Here is a 25,139-nt window from a genome sequence, read left to right on the forward strand (position 1 = left end):
AAGTGCCGCTCCCCGCCCCGGGCCGGGCGCGCGCCGAGCAGAGGCTGCTGGGAGCGGCGGGCCCCGCCCCCCGGCCGGTGCGGCGCGCGGCGGGGCGGCGGCCGCCATCTTGCAGCGGTGTGTGCCGCCGGTGCGGAGCGCTCCGGAGCGGCGATCTCGCGTTTGGACGGCGCCGGGCTCCGGGCGTGTCCGCCGCGATGGGTAAGGAGGGGAAAGCGCCGAGAGCCGGCGGGTAGGGGCAGCAGAGGCTGCCGCTTGTGGGGCGGGGTGCCCGGTGCAGGCCGGTCTGCCGCTGGCTCCGGCGGGGCACTGCCCGCGTGGCGCTCGGTCGGGGCTGGGACGGGGTGTCCGCTTCCTCTGGCAAGAGGGCCCTGCCGCCCTCCCTCTTCCCTGCCTTGCTGCGGCTGGAGAGGGCTTTCCGCCACTTCTGCGGTGATGCGAGCGAAGAGCGTCGCTCCTCGCTGCGTGCAGCCGGGCTGGCCGGGCGAGTGTCCGGCCCCAGGGCTGACAGCTCGGTCGGTCCTGGCGGCCTCGGTCCGTGCGGGCCCGGCCGGTGCGGAGCCCGCGGGCAGCGTCCGGCCGCGGAGGGGCGGAGGCGCAGCGAGCCGCCGTGCTTAGTGAGCACTATGTAGACAAGAAGGAGGAGAAAAAAAAAAAGTAGCGTGGTAGGTCTTAGACTATTCACAACAAGTGGGCGCAATGCAGGATGTGGTGGGTGGAGGGATTTGATGTTAAAACGAGTGTAGTTCTGTAGCACAGAACTTGCTTGGATCTAGATGCAGAAAGTGTGAAACCAGGGACTGCCAGTCTTCTTGCCCTTATGATGTCGATATTAAAAGCCTTGAGGGGGGACTGAAGCTATAAATTCTCAGCTTTTCTTTTTAAAAACGGTTTTGATGAGACCTTCCTTCCAGCTGGCCTTCTGTAACTCCTCACAGAGCTGGCGACTGGGTTACTTTGAACATGCATTTCTCTTGTTCAGTCCATTTCTTGGCCTGACACAACTAAATTAGCAAGGCATGAACGATTAAGAAAGGGATGGTGTTCTAGGACTAGATAATTCAGTAATATTGTTGGGAAAATAAAGTTACGTGACTTGTTGGAAATTTGCTTTGGACAGTCGCATGCTTAGCCTTGTGCAGAGACGTCAGAAGTTTACTTAGGTTCTTGCAAAGCAAATACTTGGGTAAAACAGGCCGAGTCCTTGTGGTGGTGTTTTGGTGTCAAGCCTAAGTCTGCACTCTGTTTTTCTCCCATGGCTTGTGTTTATTGCCTAGTGGTCCTTGGTACTGCTGATAAAAAAAAAAAGAAAACAAACCAAAAGACAAAAAAAAAACCCAACAAAACAAATTGTCTCAGAATAGAGGTTGCCAGAGAATTGTGCACAGCTCAGGAGCTGTAGTGGGGAGCTGTAGTTTGCATGTCTTCTCCTTGTAGAATTCCAGAGCAGTGATAGTTTGTGTGGAGTCTTGTTTGTGACAGTTGTTTCTCAGATGAAGGCTTCAGTTCTAGCTTTTAAAAAAGGCACCATGCTATTAACAACCTTTTCCACTCCGTTTGATCATTCTGGTGACAGAATTGTGAGCTATCACTTTTATCTTTCCACAGCTGATATACCTGAAATGACAGTCAGAATGTAATTTTCTAAATCCATTAAAAGAACTGGTAATTGGAGTGAGACAATAGTTTTGCTAGTTTAAAATGAAAAAGAGTATGCCTGTCTGGGTGCTAGTGACCCTTAAATTATTTTCTTGCACACAGTTTAGAAGGAAAAGTGTATCCCTTAAATTCTGTTGTGTTTGTGCGATAGTGAAATTAAAGAAACAATGCCATAAGGTATTAAATGAAGCAGTAATTACTGCAGGTTTTCTTCTTGGATTTGTCCTTATTTTTAATACATTTAATGTCATCTTTATGAGAGGAAATTTCTTTGCCTGCTTGCTGACAGAATCAAAATTTAGCAGCGTAATATCTTTGCTTTTTGTTTTTCAGTTTGCTTGTGATATGCATAGTTTCTGTTCACAGTGGCTTATGCCCTTAAATGTATATCTGATCCTGGAGATGAACTGTAGTTTAATCTGCAGTTTTGAAATGCCTAAGCATAGGATTCTGTGATTTCTGCATTAAAGATTTTTGTTGATAAACTGGGTATTGCAAACAGATGCAGGAATATGTAGTGGCTGCTGTAGATATTTTCATAGTACAAGAGATTGCAGGTTTGGCCTTTTGGAGTAATTTTGTGTTTTTTCAATAGACAACATGGCAAGCCCGGGTAAGGATAACTTCAGAATGAAAAGCTACAAGAATAATGCACTAAATCCCCAAGAAATGCGGAGGAGAAGAGAGGAGGAAGGAATCCAGCTTCGGAAACAGAAAAGAGAAGAGCAGGTAAGCATCTTGGTGAGCTGTTCATCACTTGTGGAGCTATATTCAGGGGCCTTAAAGGGCTTGAGCAGACTCAAGTGGAATCCAGGGGTGCCAGGTTGAATGTCTGTTTTCTTTGCAGTTGTGGGAAGCACCAGGCACCTCTCAGTAGGATCATAAAAAATGAACATAAGCCCTTATAAGTTACTGGGGCACACTGAGGACAGAGCTGTGACTTTTAACTTTAATCCGTAGTCTAGGTTTAAACATGTGAGACTAGACCAAAAGAACACTCATATTTCCAGTAAGAATTTGAAACCTTGCACCTAGAGCTGGGGTCAAAGTTTTTCTGTCTGAAGGGAGAGGATTATTTTCATATTTGGTACCATGCTTCAAAATGCCTAAAAGCTCTTTTACACTAACTTAATAAAGTGGCTACCAGTCAGTGTCCCTGAATCATTATACAAACATTTGCAGTTGTTCTCATTGATGTTTTAGTGATCAGAGTACATAGAACTCTGTAGTTTGTATAGTAGTAGTTTGGTATAGTTCCTCTTTAGCAAAGTGTTTAGTAGTTTCTTGCCAGGAAGGTAAGGAATGTTGTTTGTTTTTCTGTTTGGTCTAAAGTGAATGAGTTTGTCTCCCACAACTTAGAGAGTGTCCCAGGCTCTGATCCACAGTCTGCTCTGCTTGCCCTTCTACTGGGAAAGTGGTGCATGAAAAAAGAATTTCAGTTATTTGGGCCAGAGGGGTAAGAGTCAGAAGTGGTGTGGTACTGGAGCACTTACCTGTGAATGGGTAACTGCATGGCAACAGTTTCAGTAAAACTGCTGGAAGTTTTGTTTACATATTTTGTAGTAAATGCTCCCTAGATAAATTATGAAAATAATGGTTGTTTCCTCTCCCATGCTGACCGTTTTAACAATGAGACTACTGTTATGCTCTGCTTGATCTTAGTTTGTTGGACTGGTGTTTTTCAGCACTTCCTGACCTGAGAATTAGTTTATGCAGGGAGATGAGACTGCTTGTGTTCCAGAAGAAATTCTAACTGGTAGAAAGACCAAACAAGTTTATACTTTTCAACCAAGAGCTTCTGTGTCCTTGTTGAGGGCTAGAAAGAGTGGCTGGTCTTCCAAAAACGGAATGTTGTTTCTTCTTCCTTTGTGGGTTTAAATGGAATTAAGCCTTATTTGTGTTCAGGATTCTGTAGTTGTTTTGTGTCCAGAATTATACCCAGCCCATAAGTGCATCGAATAGGGAAGACAATGTCTTGGTTTAGGTTCCTGTTGATATAGAGCTGGATGTAAAAGTGGTGTTGTTCTGCAGTTTTGAACATGTAGAATAGCAGAGACCTAGGTCTGTATACACCTAGAGGTACAAAACTGTCAGGATTTATAGGTGGTTTCATTATCATGCTTACAGGTGAAATCTTAGTCAATGGACTGAGAGTCTATAATTTCTTTTTAAAGGTACAAATGCAATATTCTTAGAATTATTGGTTGCACTAGTTGTAAGTATAGTACTGGAATAAATATAAAAAATTAGGTTTGGTTTCTAGAAGAGACCAGGTCAATGCAAATGTTTGCTTGTATGCCAGAAAATGAAGAGGCATTGAATATAGTTTATTAAATGCAACAGTGCTGGTATGTATTCTGTACATAGGCAGTGTGTGCAGCCAGTCGTAAAGCGATATTTGGACACAGAGAATGTTTAATGTTGCATGGTTCAGAAGTGCTCCTCAAAGCTACACTTCTTTTCTCTCTTCTATATGAAAATTATATTTCTGGTTTAATCTTTCCTCAGCTGGGTATAAAATACAGGTGCTACTTAGTAGTCTTCTGTAGAAGGGAGGATTGCAGTGTGCTGAAACACAAACATTGCCTACATGTTGGTGATTTCAGCCTATAAATCAAGAAAGGGGAACGTAGCTTGTAGAATACTATTTCTTGCTTAAAGTGCGTGCTAATAATAAAGGATAAAAGACTGAAAGCAAAAAGATCTGTATCTTCTTTTCCTTGTGGAAAAAATTATGGTTCATTATAAGTAGTAAGAATTTAGTTCTAAATGTCCATCTGAAGTGTTGCTGTGCAGTTTCTGAAGATACAGATAGCATAGTTTTGCTCTTTTATTTTATCTAAACTTTTGTATTGAGTTCCCCTTGCATGGGTGAATAGGAAGGTGGTGAGTAGGTAAAGTTTTTTGACTGGTATTGGTGAAAGCATTTCTTCAAGTGTATATCATCAGTACCCACACTTTGATAACTGCTAATGTCTTCCAAAATTTTCCCCTTTGTTCAGCTGTTTAAACGCCGAAATGTGTCTCTCCCGGGAAATGAAGAATCCATGGTAGAAAGCCCAATTCAGGACCCTGATGTCAGCTCTACTGTTCCTATTCCAGAGGTAAGTTTCAGACTTCAGAGTGTGTTTAGAATGTTATCTATTAGTGTACATAGTACTACACTATAAAAAATTCTCCTTGCATTTTTAGGAAGAAGTTATTACGGTAGATATGGTGCAGATGATTTTTTCAGATGATCCTGATCAACAACTCACAGCAACTCAGAAATTCAGAAAATTGCTGTCTAAAGGTAAACATTGCCTGTTTTTTTCTATTTGCTTCCTTCTCTGTTATTTTGAATTATAGAGTCAGTTAACCTTTAGTTATGATTTATTTTAAAATAGGTCTTGCAGAAACTTGTAGTTCCGTTTATAAAGAAACTGCCAAATCTCTTGTGACCTAATGGTTAAATACAGAAATCTTCATTATTTCAACATTATGTCTTTCAGACAAAGTAAAAAACAAGGATGTTTTTGACTGATGTGTCCAGGGCAGTAACTGTGCACTAACATACTTAGAGTAATTGTTGCAGTGGCTCAGCTTCTCATTCCCATTCTCTATACTCAAGGGGAAAAAAATTGCATGGCTGGCAAGGAAGAGTTGTAATTTGTTTTTGTTGGGGCTGTAAAATATGCAGTCTTAAGGTGATGCTGGTATGTGTATAGTATGCTAGGTAAAGGTGTGCTTGGTCTTTTAAAATAGTATCCAGTATCCATAATTGCTCTTCCACCAACCTGAGCTATCTGTGGAAAGAACAGTGATCTGTGATGTGTTACCAAGCTGCAAATGGGTAATAGTTTGTTATTGTTATTATATGTAACAGAGTGTTTGCTACATTGTACTGCTTAATAGACAAGATCTGCAGTCTTCTTAAGTGAAAAGTTTGTAAAACGTTTTGCAAAGAAAATGATTGAATGAAATTATGATAAGATCTACAAATTGTATTCATGGTTTTTGTGATACTGAAAAAGTGATTTATTTGATCTTTTTACACAGATATGTTTGTTTTTATTCCTTAGAGCCTAATCCACCTATAGATGAAGTCATTCAAAAACCAGGAGTAGTACAGAGATTTGTAAAATTTCTGGAGAGGAGTGAAAATTACACTCTGCAAGTGAGTTCAGCTCATACTGACTGGGGGTTTGGAATGGGATTAGAAACCTTCCAAAAGAGCTTTGAAAGGCACATGTTGTTTTGTTTGGTGGGGGGTTTTAGTAATCAAATATAATTATTTTTCACCACTGAAGCCATATGTTTTCATTATTACTGCAAAAAATGTAATTTGACTTCATGAATTTCATAGTAGTCTTTAGGGTCATGTATTCAGCTGGATAAAAACTTAGGTGCTGAAAGCAGAAGGTGTTCAAGAGGATTTGCAGAGTGGTATATTATGATCATCAGCAATGATGTGTGAGCAGAACCTGTCTCATTAGTTGAATATATTGTAGTACTTTTCAGCTGAAATCTTAGGGAAAAAAATTTACAGGAAACTGAAAGGCTTGTTCGAAACCCTTTTAGAAAATCTTTGAGAAATGTCTAATTAATGGTAAGAGTAACTAGTTCTGTCTGCTTTCCCATGGGATTGGCACTTAGGCCTCATGGACATTTAAGAATTAACTTAATATTGGGTAAACAAAAGGTATTTGTAGTTAATAGTGATTCAAAATCTTTCTTAGTTGTGTAAGCCAAACTGTAGTTACTGAAGTTTTTTACTAAATAGAGATTTTGTCAATGCCAGGTATTACGTTGTATAGAGAGTGCGGTAATAGGAATTGCATTTCAGCGGAAAGTAAAAAAAGTTGGAAAATTAACCTCTGAAACTCCTATGTCAAACTGCATGTCATGATTTTAAGTTTTACTGCTGAGTGGTTTAACATGGTTATGTTTGTGTTCAACAGTTTGAAGCAGCTTGGGCTTTGACAAACATAGCATCTGGAACTTTCTTACACACCAAAGTTGTAATTGAAACTGGAGCTGTTCCCATTTTTATTAAGTTGCTTAGCTCAGAACATGAAGATGTACAGGAGCAGGTAACTGTCTTCTTCAGCAGTTTTAGAACTACTTAAAATTCAGTTATGAATGTCTCTTTTGGGATGTGTGGGGTTAGAGAAGCTTTAAGCCCCATTTGCCTACTAGCTAGGAAGATAAAAATTTACTGTAATTTTTTTCCCTCATGGATTTTTTTTTTTCTATTCTACAATATTTGCTGTAAAAAGTATAGATTGTCTGTAAAAGTTGATTTGCAAGCATGTGTAAATTTACTTGGATGCTTTGCTTTTTAAGGCAGTGTGGGCTCTTGGGAACATTGCTGGTGATAATGCAGAATGCAGAGACTTTGTTTTAAACTGTGGAATATTGCCACCTCTCTTGGAGTAAGTATTGTAAACTAATATTATAATATATTATACACGTGTAGATAAATGAAAACTTCAACTTAGAATTTGCTTGAAAAGAACATAAGTTTTTGTCTAAATTGAGAATCATAACAATATAATAAGAAGCAATTTAATGTTTTGAATTACATGAGCTTCATGCAGATCTTTAATTAGTTCACGACTGAAAATTTTTCAATGTTTGCAAAAGGAGAGAAGTGTTACTTCACAGGTAGGAAATTTCTGTATTTTGCCAACTCTGTGTTGGCAGATTTCTGAATGTATGGAGTGAAAGACATGATTTAATTCGCGCTTGTGTTTGTATGGTTCCATCTGCCTAGGCAATAGGCTGTTTTCTCCACCTTTGCTCAGTAGCTGCAAGCTCTAGTCTTTGTATTTGTCTATTTGCTTGCTGGGATGAGCTGACAGAGTAGTTGCTGTGCATGAGCTGTGTTCCACTAGAAGATTTCTTTTCACTAGGAATATCATTTCAGCATTTACTATGTTCTTACCATAGTATTTTCATCACAGGGAAAAATTTGCACAGCACGAATGTTGCTCAGTTTATTACCTCTTAAAGTAATAAAATAAAATAGCTCAGAATAGCAGAGGAGAACATGATTATCTTCACCAAGTGCTTAAAGAATTAACATTTTAGACATTTTGGTATGTATCCGAAAGTGAACCTGATCTTTCAGGTGTTGAATCTTTCATGTTCTATTTGGCGAAAACAGAAGTTATTTGTTTGGTTTTTTTTTGCAAGAACTTCCAAGTTACTTCCAAGCTTTTAATGGAACTATTTTTATTATTATTAATTATATTCTCTGAATGAAAACATGGAAGTTCATTCCATGCAGGGTTGCATCTCCTACCTCTTCTAAAGACCCTTTCTAATCAGAAAGGATTATTTGAATGACGTTTTATATAAGCAATTGTTTATTTTATATGCATGTATGTGATTTGGGAATGAGACATCCCAAAATTATGCAAAATAATCTGCTCACATTCAGTTAATTTTAAGAAAATAGTTGCAGTATGTAAGATATGAAGATAAATAAATTTAAACTAGTGACCAATAATAGAATTGCTCTTCCTTATTTGATATTCTGCTGGTAACAATAGACATAAAATTACCTAAATTTTAATAAGAAATTACTTTTTTTGTTATTGTTGTCTCTCACAGATTGTTAACAAATTCGAATCGTCTTACAACCACTAGAAATGCAGTCTGGGCACTCTCAAATCTTTGTAGAGGAAAGAACCCGCCTCCAGATTTCAGTAAGGTATAATAAAGTAATAATTTTGAGAAATCAGAAAGCTAAAGAATACTTATGTTCATAATAGTTTATAACAAACAATTTTTGAATCTGGATATAGACATACGTTTTATGTTTTTAATGTCATCACACAGTCTTGCTCATCTGTTGTATCTGTGAAAAATCGTCTACTTTGGCACCTATCAGCAATAAAATCATATCACTTAAAAACTTGAGACTAGCTGCTTGCTAGTCTGCTGCAAATAGTCATACACTGATGTGAAGTGATGGACAAATTATATGTTCATGTAGGGCTGTATTTTGTCCAGAACTGTTGTAAGGAATGCAAGTTATAGTGGAAACTTCCTCAGTTTTATTTATTGTTGTTCTACGATTGTGAGTGCTTGGTGCATTATCAAAGTTTTGAGTTTCCTGCTCTGTCAGATGCTGTTAAGTCAGACTATGATGATTGAGGGAGCCTATATGCTCTCCCCTTCTTTTTCTTCTTCTCTCCAGTATAGGGCTATAAAGACTTTAGAGACTAGTAGAAGTTTTACCTTCTTATTTTCAGTATGAAATTAATATCTAGTAAGGTTAGTGACTTTTAAAAAGCTGAACATTGGATATTCTGGTAGAAGAGACTGAGGTCAAGCAATCATTAATCTGGAGAGAGTTTACCTCATGAGTTAGTAATTACTAACTAGTAGTTGTTGCTACTTATTAAGTCTTGAAGAAATATTAACAAAAAGAGGGGATTTCTGATGTCAGTTAATGGATCATCTCACAATGACTCTGCCTAACCTATATACTTTACTAGTATTTTGTTCTGGTAGTGAAAAAACAAGATTTTCTGCTGCTTGAATATAAAATCTCTCAGGAAAAGGATGCCCTATAGGCTAATAAGAATAGGTCCTCTGCTTTTTGCCTTGTGCAACATCAGCAGTTGGACACATAACAGAGACTGAATTTGCATAACCCATGTAAGGTAAAGAGTTAAGTTCTACAAAGAACATGAAATTCCCAGCCTGTACAGCAGACACCTGTCAGGTTCCAAATGGTGTTAAGATGGTCTAGTTCATTTGGCTCTGCATGGAAGTTACAGAGATTAAGGCCAGAGCATACAGCAGCAGTGAGAATTGAATTGCTTGTTTCACTGGTTCAGTGAATGTTGGGTGCTGTGTGAGTTACTCTAGGTTGGTTATTACAAATAAGTGCCAGTACTCCTGCAAAGCCAGCAATAAAAAACCCCAAACTTTACTAGTTTGAGATGATTCTGCTCCCTGAATGATTAAAAAAAGCATCAGTAATTCCTGTAAAAGTGGATGTTTTTTGTTTAAGCTGAATAATTATATACCTAATACAGGATCTCTCAATAAATGGACTGTGAATCAGAATTCATCCAGTTTGCTGGTTTGAATTGGATATCTGGTTTAATCAGAAAGTGTTCCACCTGGATCTTCATTCATTAATGGCCTCTTGTACTTGAGTAGTAAATAGTTTTGCACATTTATGCCTTTGCAGAGTGTTCTCTGAAACTTGAAAAGTATGAAACACCTAATTTTATGCAATATTTGTCTTTAACCTAGGTTGCTCCTTGCTTAAATGTTTTATCAAGACTGTTGTTTAGCAGTGACCCGGATGTATTAGCAGATGCTTGCTGGGCCCTCTCTTACCTTTCAGATGGTCCCAATGATAAAATTCAAGCTGTTATTGATTCTGGAGTGTGTCGAAGATTGGTAGAGTTGCTTATGTAAGTATTCTTCTCACCAAATAAATGTCTTACAATACTGTTAATATAAAAATAGAGCTGTGTTTTCTCACCTGAAGTCTTAATTTATTTTTGTGGAAAGTTATGAGTATGAATTCAGTCTGAAGTCTTTTAAGCTGCTTGCTAGGTTGCTTGGCTCCTGCAATTATTCCTGACATTGACAGTGAAAAAAGTTTTCTCCAAAGTATTCCATTACATTCCTTAAAATTTAGTGTAGGATTTCATATACATGAAGGAATAGAAAGGCAAAGACTAATGACTAATGTTGAATTGTAAATTGGTTTATTATTTTGTTTTAATTTCACTGTTGTACTTTCCTTTCTAGGACATATGATTGCTTTATAGACAGGTCTTGGACTCAGCGAAGTCCAGAGGCTGGCTAGAGCCACTTTTAAACTGTTCCAATATATTTGGGTTATAGTTCATTATTTTCCTGGAAAGGAAAACTAAATCCCTGTGTTCACATGGGAGTGCAGAGTTGGACTGGGATAATAGTTCCCAGCACAGACAGCTCAGCACACTTCCCTGTGAAAAGCTTGTTTTTATAGCTGTCGGGAAAGGGAAGGTTGCTTTCTCTTCCATAGAGGCTCTAGGACAGCTGTGTAATTTCCTTTCCCCACACATCAGGCAGCTGAGTATGGACTTCATGTGCTGACTTCTAGATTATTGATTCACAAAAGGGGTAATTTTGCTTACAAAACATCCTAAGCTTTAGTATACACCTCATAACACCCCTTCTGTTTCTGTGGATATTGAATGACACATGTTCCAGTATCGTATTTAATAATAGTTGAGTTGGGCTGGATCTGCTGAGCAGATTGCTCTAAGTTGTGTTGTTTCATAGAGATGCTCAGTCTTTGAATCAGCAATTCATTTGTGGGGTTGCAGTAGTCAAATTTGGCTAAACAGGAAAAGTGCAATAAGTAATACAGTGTTTTTGATAACTGAATACTTAGCATGTGAAGTAAACCATTGTTTCCTGAAAATGCAAAATTATTCTTTTAACACTTGGTAATGTAAAGCAATATAATATTTGTCTCCAGGCATAATGATTACAAGGTCGTATCCCCTGCATTAAGAGCAGTTGGAAATATTGTTACTGGGGATGATATCCAAACACAGGTAAGACTAGTTTATTTAAGAAAAATTATTTGACAAGACAGAATTTTGTAAAAACTTTGACAGAATACATGTCCAATACAGGTATCTGCTGACATCACTGAAAGAGACTTTCTAGAAATCTGCATTGTTGATTTGATAGTTTAGGTTCCTACTTTAAGCATTAAGTTAATGCAAGAAAGAACTTTTTTTTACAGCATTGTGTGTAGTCTATTGCTTTGTTTCTGTATGATACTTTGACTGTTGCTTTTTTGGTTTTTTTGGTTTTTTCTCTTCCGTACAGGGGGTTCAGTTATTTATTATGATTCCACTTTTTTCAGTCTTAAAGGCAGTCAAGGTTTTTACTTCTATGATTGTCCATGATTTGTCCATGAATTTGTATGTGATAGTCTTACTGATGTAATTTATTATAAAGATCTATTTTATTAATTTTAGACAATGGCATTGATTTTGAAGCAGTGCAGGAAATAGGAAGACAGGTCCTACTTTAAAAATAATTCTCTTAAAAAGGCTGACAATATTATGGTAAAAAGAACATGGAAAAATGTTAATTGCATAATTTTTGAGCACTAGAGGAAAGGAGTTTGCTAAGGAATTAAATGCAAAACCTTATATCTTAAAAAATTAACAAATAACTATACAAATTAGATGAGCACTTGTTGATCATTTTGACATACTCATATTTCAGTCTTAAGCAGCCTTAGTTTTGCTATTGTCAGTCATTAGGTCTGAACTTAATTGAAGGCAGATTCTTTCAGATTGTTGGATTGTCTGGTCACATGCTAGAACATATGTAAATGTGTTGCAAAATCTTTTGAATGTAAAATGCTTTATATTTATATATATATGTATATTGCACAAGGCGCTCTCTCTCTCTCTCTCTCTCTCTCTCTCTCTCTCTCTCTCTATATATATATATATATATATATATGTATATATACAACAACCCAGTTTTCAATTTTTTAATTATTTCAGGTGATTCTAAACTGTTCTGCATTACCGTGTCTCCTGCACTTGCTTAGTAGTCCCAAGGAATCTATCAGAAAAGAAGCATGCTGGACTGTTTCTAATATAACTGCAGGAAACAGAGCACAGATTCAGGTAAAGCCTGGGAAATTGTTACTTGGTTGGTTTTGTTTTCATTTTACTACTTCACTTGATTTTCTTTCACAAGATGTAAATGTATATTGCACTGGCTCTGCATGATTTATTTTAGTTCTAACTGTCTATAATTTTACCTAACCTAAACTTTGACATATTATTTTAAAGAGAAATAGCTGTCACAATTTGTACTACAAATTTGTCCAGTGAAAAGTAAACCAGTCTGGAAATGGTAAATATTTTGCTTGGATAAAAGATCGATATGATGTCATCAACACTGAGTTGTATTCTTGTGGAAATTAATGCATCCTGACTGTTGTTCCAGGTGTCTGGAGCTGTCTGAAAAAAGGTTCTGATCAATAAAAATGAAAATTCTGAATCAGAATATGTATTCCAAAATTATTTTTTCCCTTCTGCTTCAATCAGAGATGAAAATGTTTCTTCCTGGTGTAACTTAAAACATGTAATAAAGTCTCCAATTACAGACATAGTCTCTCAGTGGCCACCACAGACATCAATAAAATGGAAAATTTTGTTCTGAGACTTCATCTTCAGTTCAAAAACTCAGGATATGTTGTATGATTTTAAATGGGCCAATCCAGTAAGCTGTGCTCTGCTCACCAGAAACAGAGAAATAAAAAACCCAAAGTGTTCTGGTGTCTGCTGTAGTGCAATGTTGGAATTGTTCTGAATTTCATTTTAGCTGTTCTAGTTTGTATGGCATCATCTAAACAAAATACTCTTTGCTTTGATATCCACAGACATCACTAATTCTTGTAGTTAAGGTGATAAGTGTTCTGAAATCTTTATTGATGGTTGTAAAATGTTACTATTTCATCTCTCAGGCTGTTATAGATGCAAATATTTTTCCAATATTGATTGAAATTCTTCAAAAAGCTGAATTTCGCACCAGAAAAGAGGCAGCATGGGCCATAACTAATGCAACATCAGGAGGAACCCCTGAACAGATCAGGTAAGTTTGTGTATGTTACTGTTTTCTCTGCCTAGATCTTCTATAGGGCATTTGGGTATGCATTTGAATCTTGACAGTCATAGTAACAAAATCCTGAACATAGCCTCATTTCCTTGAAACTCTGTTCAGAGGCTAAATGTAGAAATTCAGAAAAATCAAGTACATGCAACAAACTTAATAAATAATTAGTACTTTGTTTCAGGGATGTTGCGCCTAAAGGTTTCACAGACTTACCTTCCACAGCTGATTGTCAAACACAATTGAAACAGCTGATTGACAGTTTCAGTGTTTGAAAATGGAAAACTGTGGGGGGTTCTTTAGAAAACTTATGCAGTGGGATTGTATATTTGGAGACAGACTTCAGGGCTTTTAGTTTCTTAGATTTCTTCATGTATTTTAAACTCTCACTATCAGTATTATTTTTAAAGCAGATATCTAAACTCCTTGCTCAGAACTGAGTTTGAATAAACTTTTACTGTCAGTAGCTATTTACATGCTGTAAAGATAGAATTGCTAGAATAAAATACTCTCTGGTTTCTCTGAATACTGTAGAATAATGATCACTTTTAATCAGTAGCTGATAGTTTGATTTATAAGTTACCATATTATTTGGAAGCCAGAACTGAAAGTGGTGTGATAGCAGGAATAATAAAGGAAAGTGTATTGGTTTTTTAAAATTTTATTTAAAATTCATAAATATGTTTTTATAATATATAAATAATGTGTAGTATAATAATATAATGTATAATATAATATTATATAATAGATATATAATGTAACATTACAAAATCTAGCATTTAAAAAAAATTTAATTCAGGATCTTCAGATAGTAGATGTGCTTATAATACCATAACAATGGCTTCTCATCAAAAATACATGTATATTATGGGTGTCATGAAGTTTCAGTCCTCCTAATGTCCTCAGAGTACTACTGCCTAACTGCAGGATACTTTTAAACCACTGAATTAAACTATACTTAGGCAAACATTGCTGTCTTCATTTTGCTTACATGCTAGAAGCAAGGACATGGGTTATGACTTGCGAAAGTTCATACCCAATTTTTTTCAAAATTGGGAAAAGGAGTGGAATATTCAAAATCCCAGTATTTTTGTCTTTGTATTTACAGTTACATCCTTCTCTTTATAGTAGGTGATTCTAATATCTTAATGAGCTGCCAGTGTGGACTGTGTTAGCAAAGAACAGTCCCAGTGTTCTTACATGTATCTAATGTGTTACTTGATATTTTTACCACTAGAAAATTTCAACTGCCAGAGAAAGGAGCTTCCTGCTAAAATTTTTTCTCTTATATTCAATTAAGCCCACCTGAAGATCATAGGTAAAAAGAAGTTAAAAAGACTGCAGATTTCACACTCCAGTTAGGAATACATATTAGGAATTTTTTTTATTAGGATAAGTTGTAATATTTATTTCATTTTGAGCTAAGTTTCTTTTTGTATTGTTGCATGTTTTAGAAATTTTGTTATTTCAGCCACTTTTTTAGCAAAAGTATCAATAGCAGTAGACTGGTATGTTGGAATAAATATGCTGGATTATCAATTCTTTTCCCCTTCCTCTGTTTTTTTTCTGTTATAAAGGTATTTGGTAGCACTAGGTTGTACCAAGCCTCTTTGTGACCTCCTGACTGTGATGGATTCAAAAATAGTACAGGTGGCTTTAAATGGACTTGAAAATATTCTACGTCTTGGAGAACAAGAGTCAAAGCAAAATGGAATCGGCATTAATCCTTATTGTGCCCTCATAGAGGAAGCCTATGGTAAGAATACTTCTTGTAAAGCTACATACCTGAACTTCCTTATTCTAGGCTGTCAAAACAAAAACCACTATTAGGCATTTTGAAATTTGCAGGTCAGTTTTAATATAAGAATTACTCCAAGCATAAGTAGACATAAAGTATCACAAGTTAAATAATGTAACATTTAGAGGAAAGTGGTTAAATGCAGAAAACGCCTGGGTGTTTGTGGTCAGTTTAAATGTCCCTCTAGAGAAGCATTTTCAGAAGGGTTTGATACAGGTGTCCTAGTCTATTGGAACCATGCTTTGCATAAATTTATCAGCCATTTCTAAATACAGTTTTTAATACATTATTACATAGTACTGTCTGCTATAGTTTCATTACCAACAGGGATGTAAGATCACGGGTTTTTAATTGATCCCAAAGTTGGATCACCTTTAAAAATAGTAAATAAATATCAGTAACAGCAAAATCGACTTCAGATCATAAAACTAAATAAGTTTTTACTTTAGCAAGTATTTTGTTTAGTTTCTTATAAAAGTTCTTCAATTAAACCACTATATAAAGGCATTCTAGAAAAACTAATTTGTGGAATTCCATGGCTGGATTATTTTACAGTTGACTTATAATGGAACTAGCATTCTTCATGGAAAGTTGCCTTTTTTATAGTGCTGACAAACAAAATTGACAGACATTTGTATTTCAGAAACTGCTAGTAACTTATTGAACCATGGTTCTAATTGACCATATTATATCTGATCAGATGGTACTAACTTTTCTGTAAAGCAGTGTTTACATCTGAATTCCCTGTTACAGGATTTTAGTTTTTTTAATCAAGTGCATACTTGAATAACTTAGCAGTTAAATGCATAAGAGGAATTAGTGCTGAAGACTTTAATGGAATTTATTGTTTTGCAGATTTTCTGTCCAGCCATAACTTTAAGTATTGACTCTCTAGGTTCTTTTATTTCCTTAGCACTTAAGCATAGGCTGCTGAAGCTTTAGAGTAAAAGTTCAAGTAAGGAAAACCAGCTGATTATATCACCCTCATTCCTTTGGTCTCTGCAGTCACCAGAAGGGTTCATTTGAGCTCTTTCTAATCCAACCTAAGTGGAAACTATATTACCTTAAAAAAGCTAAACAAGAATTTTATATCAACCTAACTGACTGCCTAGCACTTAATTCAGCCAAAAGATGAGAGGTTATGTCCTCTACTTTCAAAATGGTAAGATTTCCAAAAGGTAGTATCTTTAAATCTTACCATCAAATTAAGAAAAAAATACCAGACTGTGCCCAGTGACAACTCCATGAGATAGAATTTAGAGTTGGGAAGGCTTAAGAGTAGAAGAACAGAAATTGGGATATTAGTTTTATTGAAATGCTTCTAGCATAGTTTAAAAATTATTTTGGACAGCAGAAAATGCAAACTAGAAATACATGGGTTAGGAAATTAAGAACAAGTGATATCAGATTAATTGAGGTGACTTGGGATTGTATCTTTTTGTCTTAAGAAGTATTGCTATACTGTAAGTTGTTTCCATTTGAATTCATCATTCATTCAAGCAACTGTATTTTTGAAAATGTTCTATTTTGAATTTAGGACTTGATAAAATTGAATTTCTTCAGAGGCATGAAAACCAAGAGATCTACCAAAAGGCTTTTGAACTCATAGAACATTATTTTGGTGTCGAAGAAGAGGACTCTAGTATTGCACCTCAAGTGGATGAAAGTCAGCAGCAGTTTGTGTTTCAACAGCAGGAGGCTCCAATGGAAGGGTTCCAGCTCTAAACTACTGAAGTGAATATAAGCATAAAATTTAAACACTTGTACGGTTTGGGGTTTTTTTTTCTCAGAGGTCTTTTCTTTATGGCCAAAGTTAGAGGAAAAACTGAATATGTTTTGCAGAAATAGATGAAGAAACAGCTCATGCACTTTTATATATTGTGTTAGAGACAACTGTTCTCTGTTTTATATTTGTGTTCTTCATTATCTCTTATGTACAGAAAACAACTGTGAGTAATCATGTCTAAAAGCATTAAATGTGATTTAACAAGAACTGTTTAGCTAAAACTTGGTAGGATTTTGGGTAGTAGTTCTGAACTTTTCATGTAGTCTCAAACTTCATATCAGCAATACAGTTACTGACAGTTGAATTTTCACCAGTAGGCTTGACTTGCCCAGTCTCTATCAAATCTACCTCTTGTATTGAAGCAGAAACATTGCTTCAAAACTAAGGCATGAAATAAAGATGAGCTTGTAAGAAGCTGAATTGGAATGTGAAAAATATTTATTTAAATTGTGAAACTTTTATGCATTACTTTACAACACACTGTTGGAGTTTATTTATAAGATGTATTTAAAGACATAATAGATATACATATATAATGCTATTACCTAATATAATATTGAATATATGAGAACATTTTTTCTGAATTATGTGGAGAGAGGACTATTTCAGTGGGTTTTAAATTAGAATCAGAAGAGACCTTGCTGGTCATTTGATGTTGGCTCTGTAATGAAAGCTGCTAAATAGCATTACAAGTCAGCCACAACTGCAGTACTTTGCAGTGGAATCAGCCACTGCAGTTACCACAAGAAAGCTGCAATTGGGAATGACAGAAGGGTGATGTGCACCAATCACCAAGCTGATGTTTTACAGTTGTCTTCTGTCCAGATGTGGTAACACCACTTTAGTTTGAGAAACATTGCAATGTTTGCCTTTTAGTACAATAGCTTCTTAAAAGTTTAGACAGTAGGTGTTGTTTTTTGACCAAGTATGCTATTGCCACTTGAATTGTTCCTTAGGTTAATGAATTTGGTTTGCTTTTGGTAAGATAATAGAAATACTGCAGTGAAAAATGAATAGTGAATCACTCCAGTTGAAGGAAAAGTTTGTTGTACTGTAAATAGCATTAAGTATGTGGACACCAAAACTAACTAGAAGTTATTGTCATCTAAATATTTAGGCTCTACAATATACAGTGTTTGCTGTTAAACACTAAAAGAAATAGAATTCTAATATTTATGTTAACAGTTTTGAGTACAGAAAAATGTATTCTCTGCTTTGACTTGCATATAAGTAGTGTTTCTGGTGTATTAATATATCTCATTTGGAGAAATTAATACTTTGGGTTAACTCTGAAGTATTGCTATTTTTTATTACCTGTAATTAATGTATTAACATCAAACTCCTGGGTTAAGTGAAATCTGTGACATATGAGAGCATTTCATGCTTCATAAAAAGCTGCAATTCAAACTTCAAGTCACTTACCCAAGGCACTATGCTTGTCACTAAATAATATTTTAATGCACTGAAAAATACAGGTTAAAGGTGGTATCATTTACAGTACCATTTTATATTTAGAATTTTTTTTACGTGCAAGTTAAGATTTTAAGATGTTTCACTTTGATGTTACAGCAATATATTCTATATTGTAATTGAATGTGGGACTTGAAGTGGATTTTCTAAAATTTATGGTCAGTTTTGACTAAGGTATTACTGGGAGGGAAGCAACCTCCCTTTGAAGTCTTTTTAGTGGAAGATAGAAGTGTAAGAAGTGTATATAGGAGTGCTGTTACTTTATTAGCTCTGAATACAATGAAATATTTTAGCAAATGACACTTTAAACCTAGATTTGTACAGCATACAACAGTTTTGAATAGTGTGATAATATTGAGTACAGCTGCCAAATTTTCATATAATGTTAGGTGATTGTACTTACGCCCTTTCTACTCTCATAGTTTTAGGTTTTCATACAACCAACCTTCATTCTTTCCTGTGGCTTCCCCACTCCCCATCTATCAAAGAACAGGGTAACAATCATGGAAATCTACCAAGATTGCTAGGAAATGCTGAATTTCAGTGTTCTAGTGTGAGAAAATTATTCAGGTAACAGGGTATTCCTTTGTTTCTAACAACCTTGTTTTGATAACAACCAGCTGTGCCTGCTTTTTATTTGGAGAACCCTGTAAAACTATATTTATAAGCCTCTCTTATTTAAACCAAATCTGAACTATGAAAATCTTAATTGAAAGACTTGAAAATTAAGAAAAGAGGGGACATTTAAAGTATTATATTTGTTTTGAAAGAATGTCTTCAGTTGTGTGGATATATTATTTTATCTTGTGGATGGTTAGTGACTGCACTTTACACATTTAGACAAACTATATTTCATGCCTCTGATACATTTAAATGGAACAGTTTGAAAGGGAACTAAAATTGATGGATTAGGATAATAAAAATCCTTATTTAAACTCAACATTTGGTTTACCCTGATATTGTTAAGACATAATAATGAAAATTCTTTAAAGGACATACATACAGGATGGTCTCTCCTATTTTATCACTGGATTTATATCATGCTTTGTTAAAAGCACATAAATGAACAAAATAAAACCAGAGATTATGACTTAAGGTCAGTTCTGATGTACTCATTTGCAGGTAGGGGCACAATAATGATGATGTTACCTAAACAGATGAAACCAGTTTGGAGAGAGAAACAAAATAAAACTGTGATATGAAAATCTCTAAGTTTGGCATTTTATATGCAATATGAAGTGCCCCATCAGTTACAAAGTCTGTTTAAAAATACAGGAGTTTGAGTTTAATTAAAAGGGTACCATTTGTTCTGCTTAAATGTGAATACTAACTAGCTAATCTATGCAACTATGCAGAGTTTAAGATTTTTTTATTAGTTCCCTACTCCTGTTACACTGAATCATATCTAATTTTTTGTCATTGCACTTTTGTCTGAGGACTGGTTCATATAGCTTTTTAATTTTCTAGTATTTGCTTTACACTCTGTTGCTAGCAGCAATCAGAAAATAGTAATAATGTTGGCACAGAAATGTTTGCTCTAGAACAAGTTTGCAACTGGAAACTATTTATTGTTGGGCCTGTCTTTAAAAACATAGTAAAGATGCACTATTGTCTTTCCTCCATGGTTAATTCTCAGTTGGTTTAAATTTATTAAATTGTACGACTGAGGATTTTGTAATAGGTTTGCAAATTGATACATGGACTTAAACTGTGACCTCAGGATTTCACTGAAATCTGGAATGAGAAATGATAATTACTTATGTCTTCATATAAAGCGTGGAAACTAAATTACCTGTATTAACTTCAGATAGTAATAGTGCATCTTTAAATCCAGGCCAAAGGCCCATTACTGTAAGAGAACACATATAAGTAGTATGCAATATTATGGAATGTTAAATCTCCAAATACCATACAGAAACCAATAAAACCTATTTTACAGATGTTTACTGTACTTATTTAGTGATTCAATAAGTGTTGCTTCTTAAAACTGAAAAATGCAAGTACCATTTTGAATACAGCATTGATGCCAATGAGTTCCAAGTGGCAATTTGTGCACTGAAAAGCTATGCACTATCAACAAACAGAAAACTTATTGGGTTTAAATATTTTGTAGTTATCTAACCAAAGGTAATTGGCATTCTTAGGAAATTGCCTCATCTCCTTTAAAACTAATTACTGCTTTTAATCATATGCAAAACATTCTAAATAGTTTTAATTATATGCAACAAGTATTCTGAATATATTCCTAATGAAAAAGATTTTCCCTTTCTTTTTGTGATGCTGTAGCTACCCTCACTGGCTACAGTTGTCCATTTAGGGGTGAAACTCACTAATTGCTCTCAGCAGCAGCTAATTTTGCTCTTCCGAGGACATTCAGCATCTCAGATGAAGTTATTTTGTCTTCGCCTCCGCGGCCAGCGCAGCCTCCTCCCGCCACTTGGCCTTCTTTGCCAAGTTTAAGCTTGTTAAGGACTCGTGGCGTGCAGCAGCCTGAGGAAGTAACAGTGTAGGAGTAAGCATGCACCCAGGGAAAGCTATCCAACCTCGGGACTGGGCAACAGCCACTTAGGGTGATGGGGATGACAGAGACTAGATTAGCTAAAAGTTGAGCAGCTGTAAGCTGCTGCTCTTGGTTTAGATTCGTGTGCTTTTCACAGAATTCCATTATTTTAAAATATGCTATGCAGTCATACACACCTTCTTAGCTGAAGCAATCACTGCAAAACAGGCAATAATCGAGAGCCCAATCATGATGTAACAGGCTTTCACTCGAGCTTTGTTTCTTGCCTTGTCTAGCATCTCTGGCCTGCAATTAACGTAGTTGAATTGAGTCATTAAAAAAGGCAAAGTATCTCTTCAAAGCATTGCAGACATAACATCACAATTTAAAAATAAATATAGAATTAGCTTCTGAAACAAGCATCTTCAGCTTGCTGTGGTTAGTTATGTGTCAGTCATTTTCTGGTCCTAATCCATTTCCCATGGCAAAGCAACATTTAGTGGATTGAGACTGTTTTGGGGGTTTTTAAGCTGGGAAAAAAATTGCTCAGGCAATAAATGTTTGCACTTCAATGCTCAGGGTAAATACACCAGAAATCATACCTAAATTCTAAACATAGTGAAAATTAAGTAGGGTTATCTTTTTAAAACAGATGGAGATGTATATGTGGTATCAGACGGGTGGAGTAAAAGCAAGTTCCCGTTATTCAAATTTAACTTTAGAAATCAATTATTGCTATATCTAACCTGTTCAGATGGTGTTCTGTAGGCTAAGGACTTGACATCCTTGGATTGTTGATTAAAGCAGCGTTTGTACTACTATGAGTTAAAAGGTTTTAGTTCTTTATTAAAGCAGCAGCCTGACAGAAACTGGGCAGCTGATGTCAGCCACCTCACTTATTTCAGAATAGCACATTTAAACAAGATGGTCATCAAAGGCAAAAGTAGTGAAAGCTGCTGTCTTCTGTTTGGCAGTAGTCGCTGCAAAGGAGGTGTTTTACAGCCCAGCTGTCTGCTTCAGTACAGCTCCCATTTCCACCCTCCTCTCTCCTGAGCCAGCAGCATGGCCCTGGGAACCAGCACTACAGGAAACCATGAAAAATGTCCCAAAACGTTCAGCTAAGTTTTTCCAAGTCAAACATTATACTTGGGAGTACAGTTTTTAGGATGTTCAAATAAGACTGGCTGTGCACCATTTTCCTTTCATAATTCGTCATGGGAATGCTTTATATATATAGGTATTTGTAAGATATAAGTACATGTTTTATACTTATGTATAAACCCACAAGTATATGTGTAAAAAGATAGTTGCATAAAGAATTGATTTTGTGTTCTAAGTAAACATGGTGTAATGCTCTCTTTCCTTCAAAAAACACTTAGATTTACTTTAAACAGTAATGTGGTGGGATGGGGCAGAGCTGGGAATTTGATAGTGCCCATGAAAGCCTGCACCAAGGCTGAGGGCTGCAGTGCTAAGCTCTAAGGTTCAGTGTGGTGGAAGAGGACAGTTCCCATCTCTTCCTTGTACTATCCCTTCCTTGCCAGCATGCACAGGAGGAGCATGTAGTGCACACAGTTTCTTGCAGGTAACAATGCCTGCAGCTCTAAGGAGCTGCTTCTGGTTTCTACAATGATAAAAATCTTCAAAACAAACTGCTCATCAGACTGGCACGTAGGATCGTTAATCCAATAATCCATTTGTGGCAACAAAAGCAAAACCATAAATGTTATTAGTCTGATTTATTAGCCTAATTATATTTCACAGTGCACTAATTGAAACTCTTTTGAGGCAGATTTTCACTTTCTCCCTGCCTTCTGCATTTGCTTCAAGGAAAACAGACCTTAAATATTCTTCCCTAATTGCATATTAGGGCCTTTTCTATTCAATCCTTAATCAAGACTCCAGATACACCTCTACTGAAGTCAGCAACAGCTGGGTTTTTTTTTAAAAAACAAGCCACAACAACCTTCAGTAAAGACTGCAGATTTGTTTCATAGTACAAACTATCTTTGGCATTTGTGTTACAGGTAGCAACACCTTGCAATTCTTTTTTCAATGAGAGTTAAAACAGGTCAGTCTCAATGTCTAACAATTAACTACTTGTAGTATATTACTATGTATAGTATAGTATAGCCTAGCCAGAAAGGAGTGATTTTTGTGCATGTGCAAATGCCATGTTTTTATAAACAACTCCCAATGATTTGAATAGCTTCTACAGCTCCTGAGACATGTCTGAACCTTCCTCTAGAGAAAGATGACAAAACTAACAGCACAAGAGAGGTAAGATTGTCCAGAAAGCCACTATCCAGCTCAGCAAACTCCAGGGAAACTGTCAGGAACCGGCAAGAATAGGCAGAGGATGCACCTGTTGCTTTACTTAGCACACTGTTTTTTCTCAACATGTCACCGAAGGCAGGGACATACTGTGATGATAAAAAGTAGTGTCGTGGAGAGATGTCTAAAATGCTATCTAACATCCTAAGAAAAGGGAGCCTTAAACATTAGAGGGATTTCAGGTGTGTAGTGCCTGACTCCCTTAGGGGTTGCTGATTTTCATCAAGTCAGAGAACTGTAGAGTCTGTGTTTTAGATGGGAAGGGACCTTTAAAGATCATCTAGTCCAGTGGGTCAGCAAGAATAGGAGACTAAGGCTATGTCCCAGTTTTCCTTGATGAGGGATTATCCTCTCATTACCTCCTTCCCTATTTTTCCTCAAATTCTATATAAAAAAAAAAAAAAAAAATTGTTGCATGTAATCATTCAATGACAGCTCCCTTAGAACAGTTTATGCGAGCTATATATAGAAAATATTGTTTACCAATAACATCTTTCTCTGGTTGCACGTTAGGCATAAGCAAAACAAACAAGCCAGTACATAAATGTAACCAAGGCTGTCTATTCAGATGGATCCAGTTTTTAATCCCAGGCTCTAGGGACTCCAGCAAGGAACATTTTCTCATCTTAACCTCTAACCAGGACAGGAAATTCTCTTGCCCTCTAATTTGTTTCCAAGTCTCAGAGTTGTAAAACCGACCATTTTAAACTCTGTGGAAAAGCTTTAAATTTTCCACAGGATCAGGATCACACCACTGCTGTCCCTATAGCTCCATGTTTCCCTTGGACAAGGCCAGCTCACTTACGGGATCCTCAGAGGAATCTCTTCTTCTGTCTTGAAACGTCCAGTCCACAGAAGGATTTTTTTGTCAAACTTCGAAGGTTTGTAACTTGCAACCACCCTGTGAGCCTGCTCAGCTTAAAGAGTAGGGAAAAAAAACCACTTTATAAACAGTGCACTAAGAGAGAATTATGACCGATAGTAAGGTGTGGAAGAGAAAAGCCCTACTCATTTTGGAAGACTAATTTAGGGATTAGACCTCCAGGTCTCGGCTACGCAGAGTCACCTCCGTGCCGTGTCTGGAGCATCCCCGCACGCAGCGAGTGTTCCTGTGGGTCTGATTCGACCGCCCCGCCGCCCGCGGGTCTGGGTATCCAAGCGAGCCGGAGAACGCCCGGGACCACCCGAGCTGCGGTGCCACCCGTATCCCAGCCCCGCTCCCTCCGGCCCATCTCCCCGTCGGCCCCTGGATGCCGCCGCGGGCCGATGCCGCTTCCCCGGGCGGCGGGCAGCTCCTTACCGCGGGCGGTGCCCGGGCTCCGGGCGGGATCCCCGGCGGCCGCGGCTCCCCGCGGGGCGGGCGGGCGCAGCGGCGGGAAGGACAGCAGCCGCTGTCCCGGGCGGAGGAGCGCCGGCAGCATGGCGAGGATGGCGAGGGGCGGCGGGACCCTCTGCCGCGGCCGGAGCCTCTGCAGCAGCGGCAGCGACCCCGGCCCCGCCCCGCGAACCCTCCCAGCCGCGCCGGAGGAGAGGCGGGACGGGACGGCCGACACCCGGAGGGGGCATCTCGTTCACCACCGCACTCACGGGGTGCAGCTCAGGCGAGGAAAAGTCAGCGTCCGAGACAAACCTCGGCTAAAGAAACAGACGTGGTAGTTCAGCTTCGTGTTAGGACGCGCACCTGTTGGAGCGAGTCCTGAGGAGGGCACGACAGCCAGAAACCAGGAGCACCCCTCCCGTAAATACAGGCTGGGAGAGCTGGGGTTGCTCAGCCTGAAGAAGAGAAGGTTCCAGGGAGACCTTACAGCAACTTCCAGTGCCTAAAGGGGGCCCACAAGAAAGATGGAGAAGGCCTTTTTTACAAGGGCATGTGATTCCTATGCCCCCATTACAAGGAGTAATGGTTTTAAACTGAATCAGGATGGGTTTAGATTAGGAAGAAA

General features: G+C 37.5%; 2 protein-coding genes across 2 annotated transcripts; one reads left to right on the plus strand and one right to left on the minus strand.

Moving 5' to 3' along the window:
• Positions 1 to 60: 60 nt before the first annotated feature.
• KPNA5 (karyopherin subunit alpha 5) lies at positions 61 to 20,302 on the plus strand. The gene is made up of 14 exons (XM_056487419.1): positions 61 to 201; positions 2,255 to 2,388; positions 4,662 to 4,763; positions 4,852 to 4,951; positions 5,721 to 5,815; positions 6,600 to 6,731; positions 6,985 to 7,073; positions 8,257 to 8,356; positions 9,916 to 10,079; positions 11,141 to 11,219; positions 12,192 to 12,317; positions 13,163 to 13,290; positions 14,886 to 15,064; positions 16,644 to 20,302. Exons 1-14 carry the CDS (start codon positions 198 to 200, stop codon positions 16,829 to 16,831), a joined length of 1,620 nt encoding a protein of 539 aa, XP_056343394.1. The 5' UTR covers positions 61 to 197; the 3' UTR covers positions 16,832 to 20,302.
• FAM162B (family with sequence similarity 162 member B) lies at positions 17,703 to 24,684 on the minus strand. Its single transcript, XM_056487430.1, has 4 exons — positions 24,497 to 24,684; positions 24,002 to 24,113; positions 21,060 to 21,168; positions 17,703 to 20,852 (listed from the first exon to the last, which is right to left on the minus strand). The coding sequence occupies exons 1-4, from the start codon at positions 24,615 to 24,617 to the stop codon at positions 20,754 to 20,756; spliced, it is 441 nt and encodes a 146-aa protein (XP_056343405.1). The 5' UTR covers positions 24,618 to 24,684; the 3' UTR covers positions 17,703 to 20,753.
• Between the last annotated feature and the right edge of the window lie 455 nt (positions 24,685 to 25,139).

The sequence above is a fragment of the Oenanthe melanoleuca genome, chromosome 3 (assembly GCF_029582105.1).
Source record: "Oenanthe melanoleuca isolate GR-GAL-2019-014 chromosome 3, OMel1.0, whole genome shotgun sequence".
In the NCBI taxonomy this organism is placed as follows: domain Eukaryota; kingdom Metazoa; phylum Chordata; class Aves; order Passeriformes; family Muscicapidae; genus Oenanthe; species Oenanthe melanoleuca.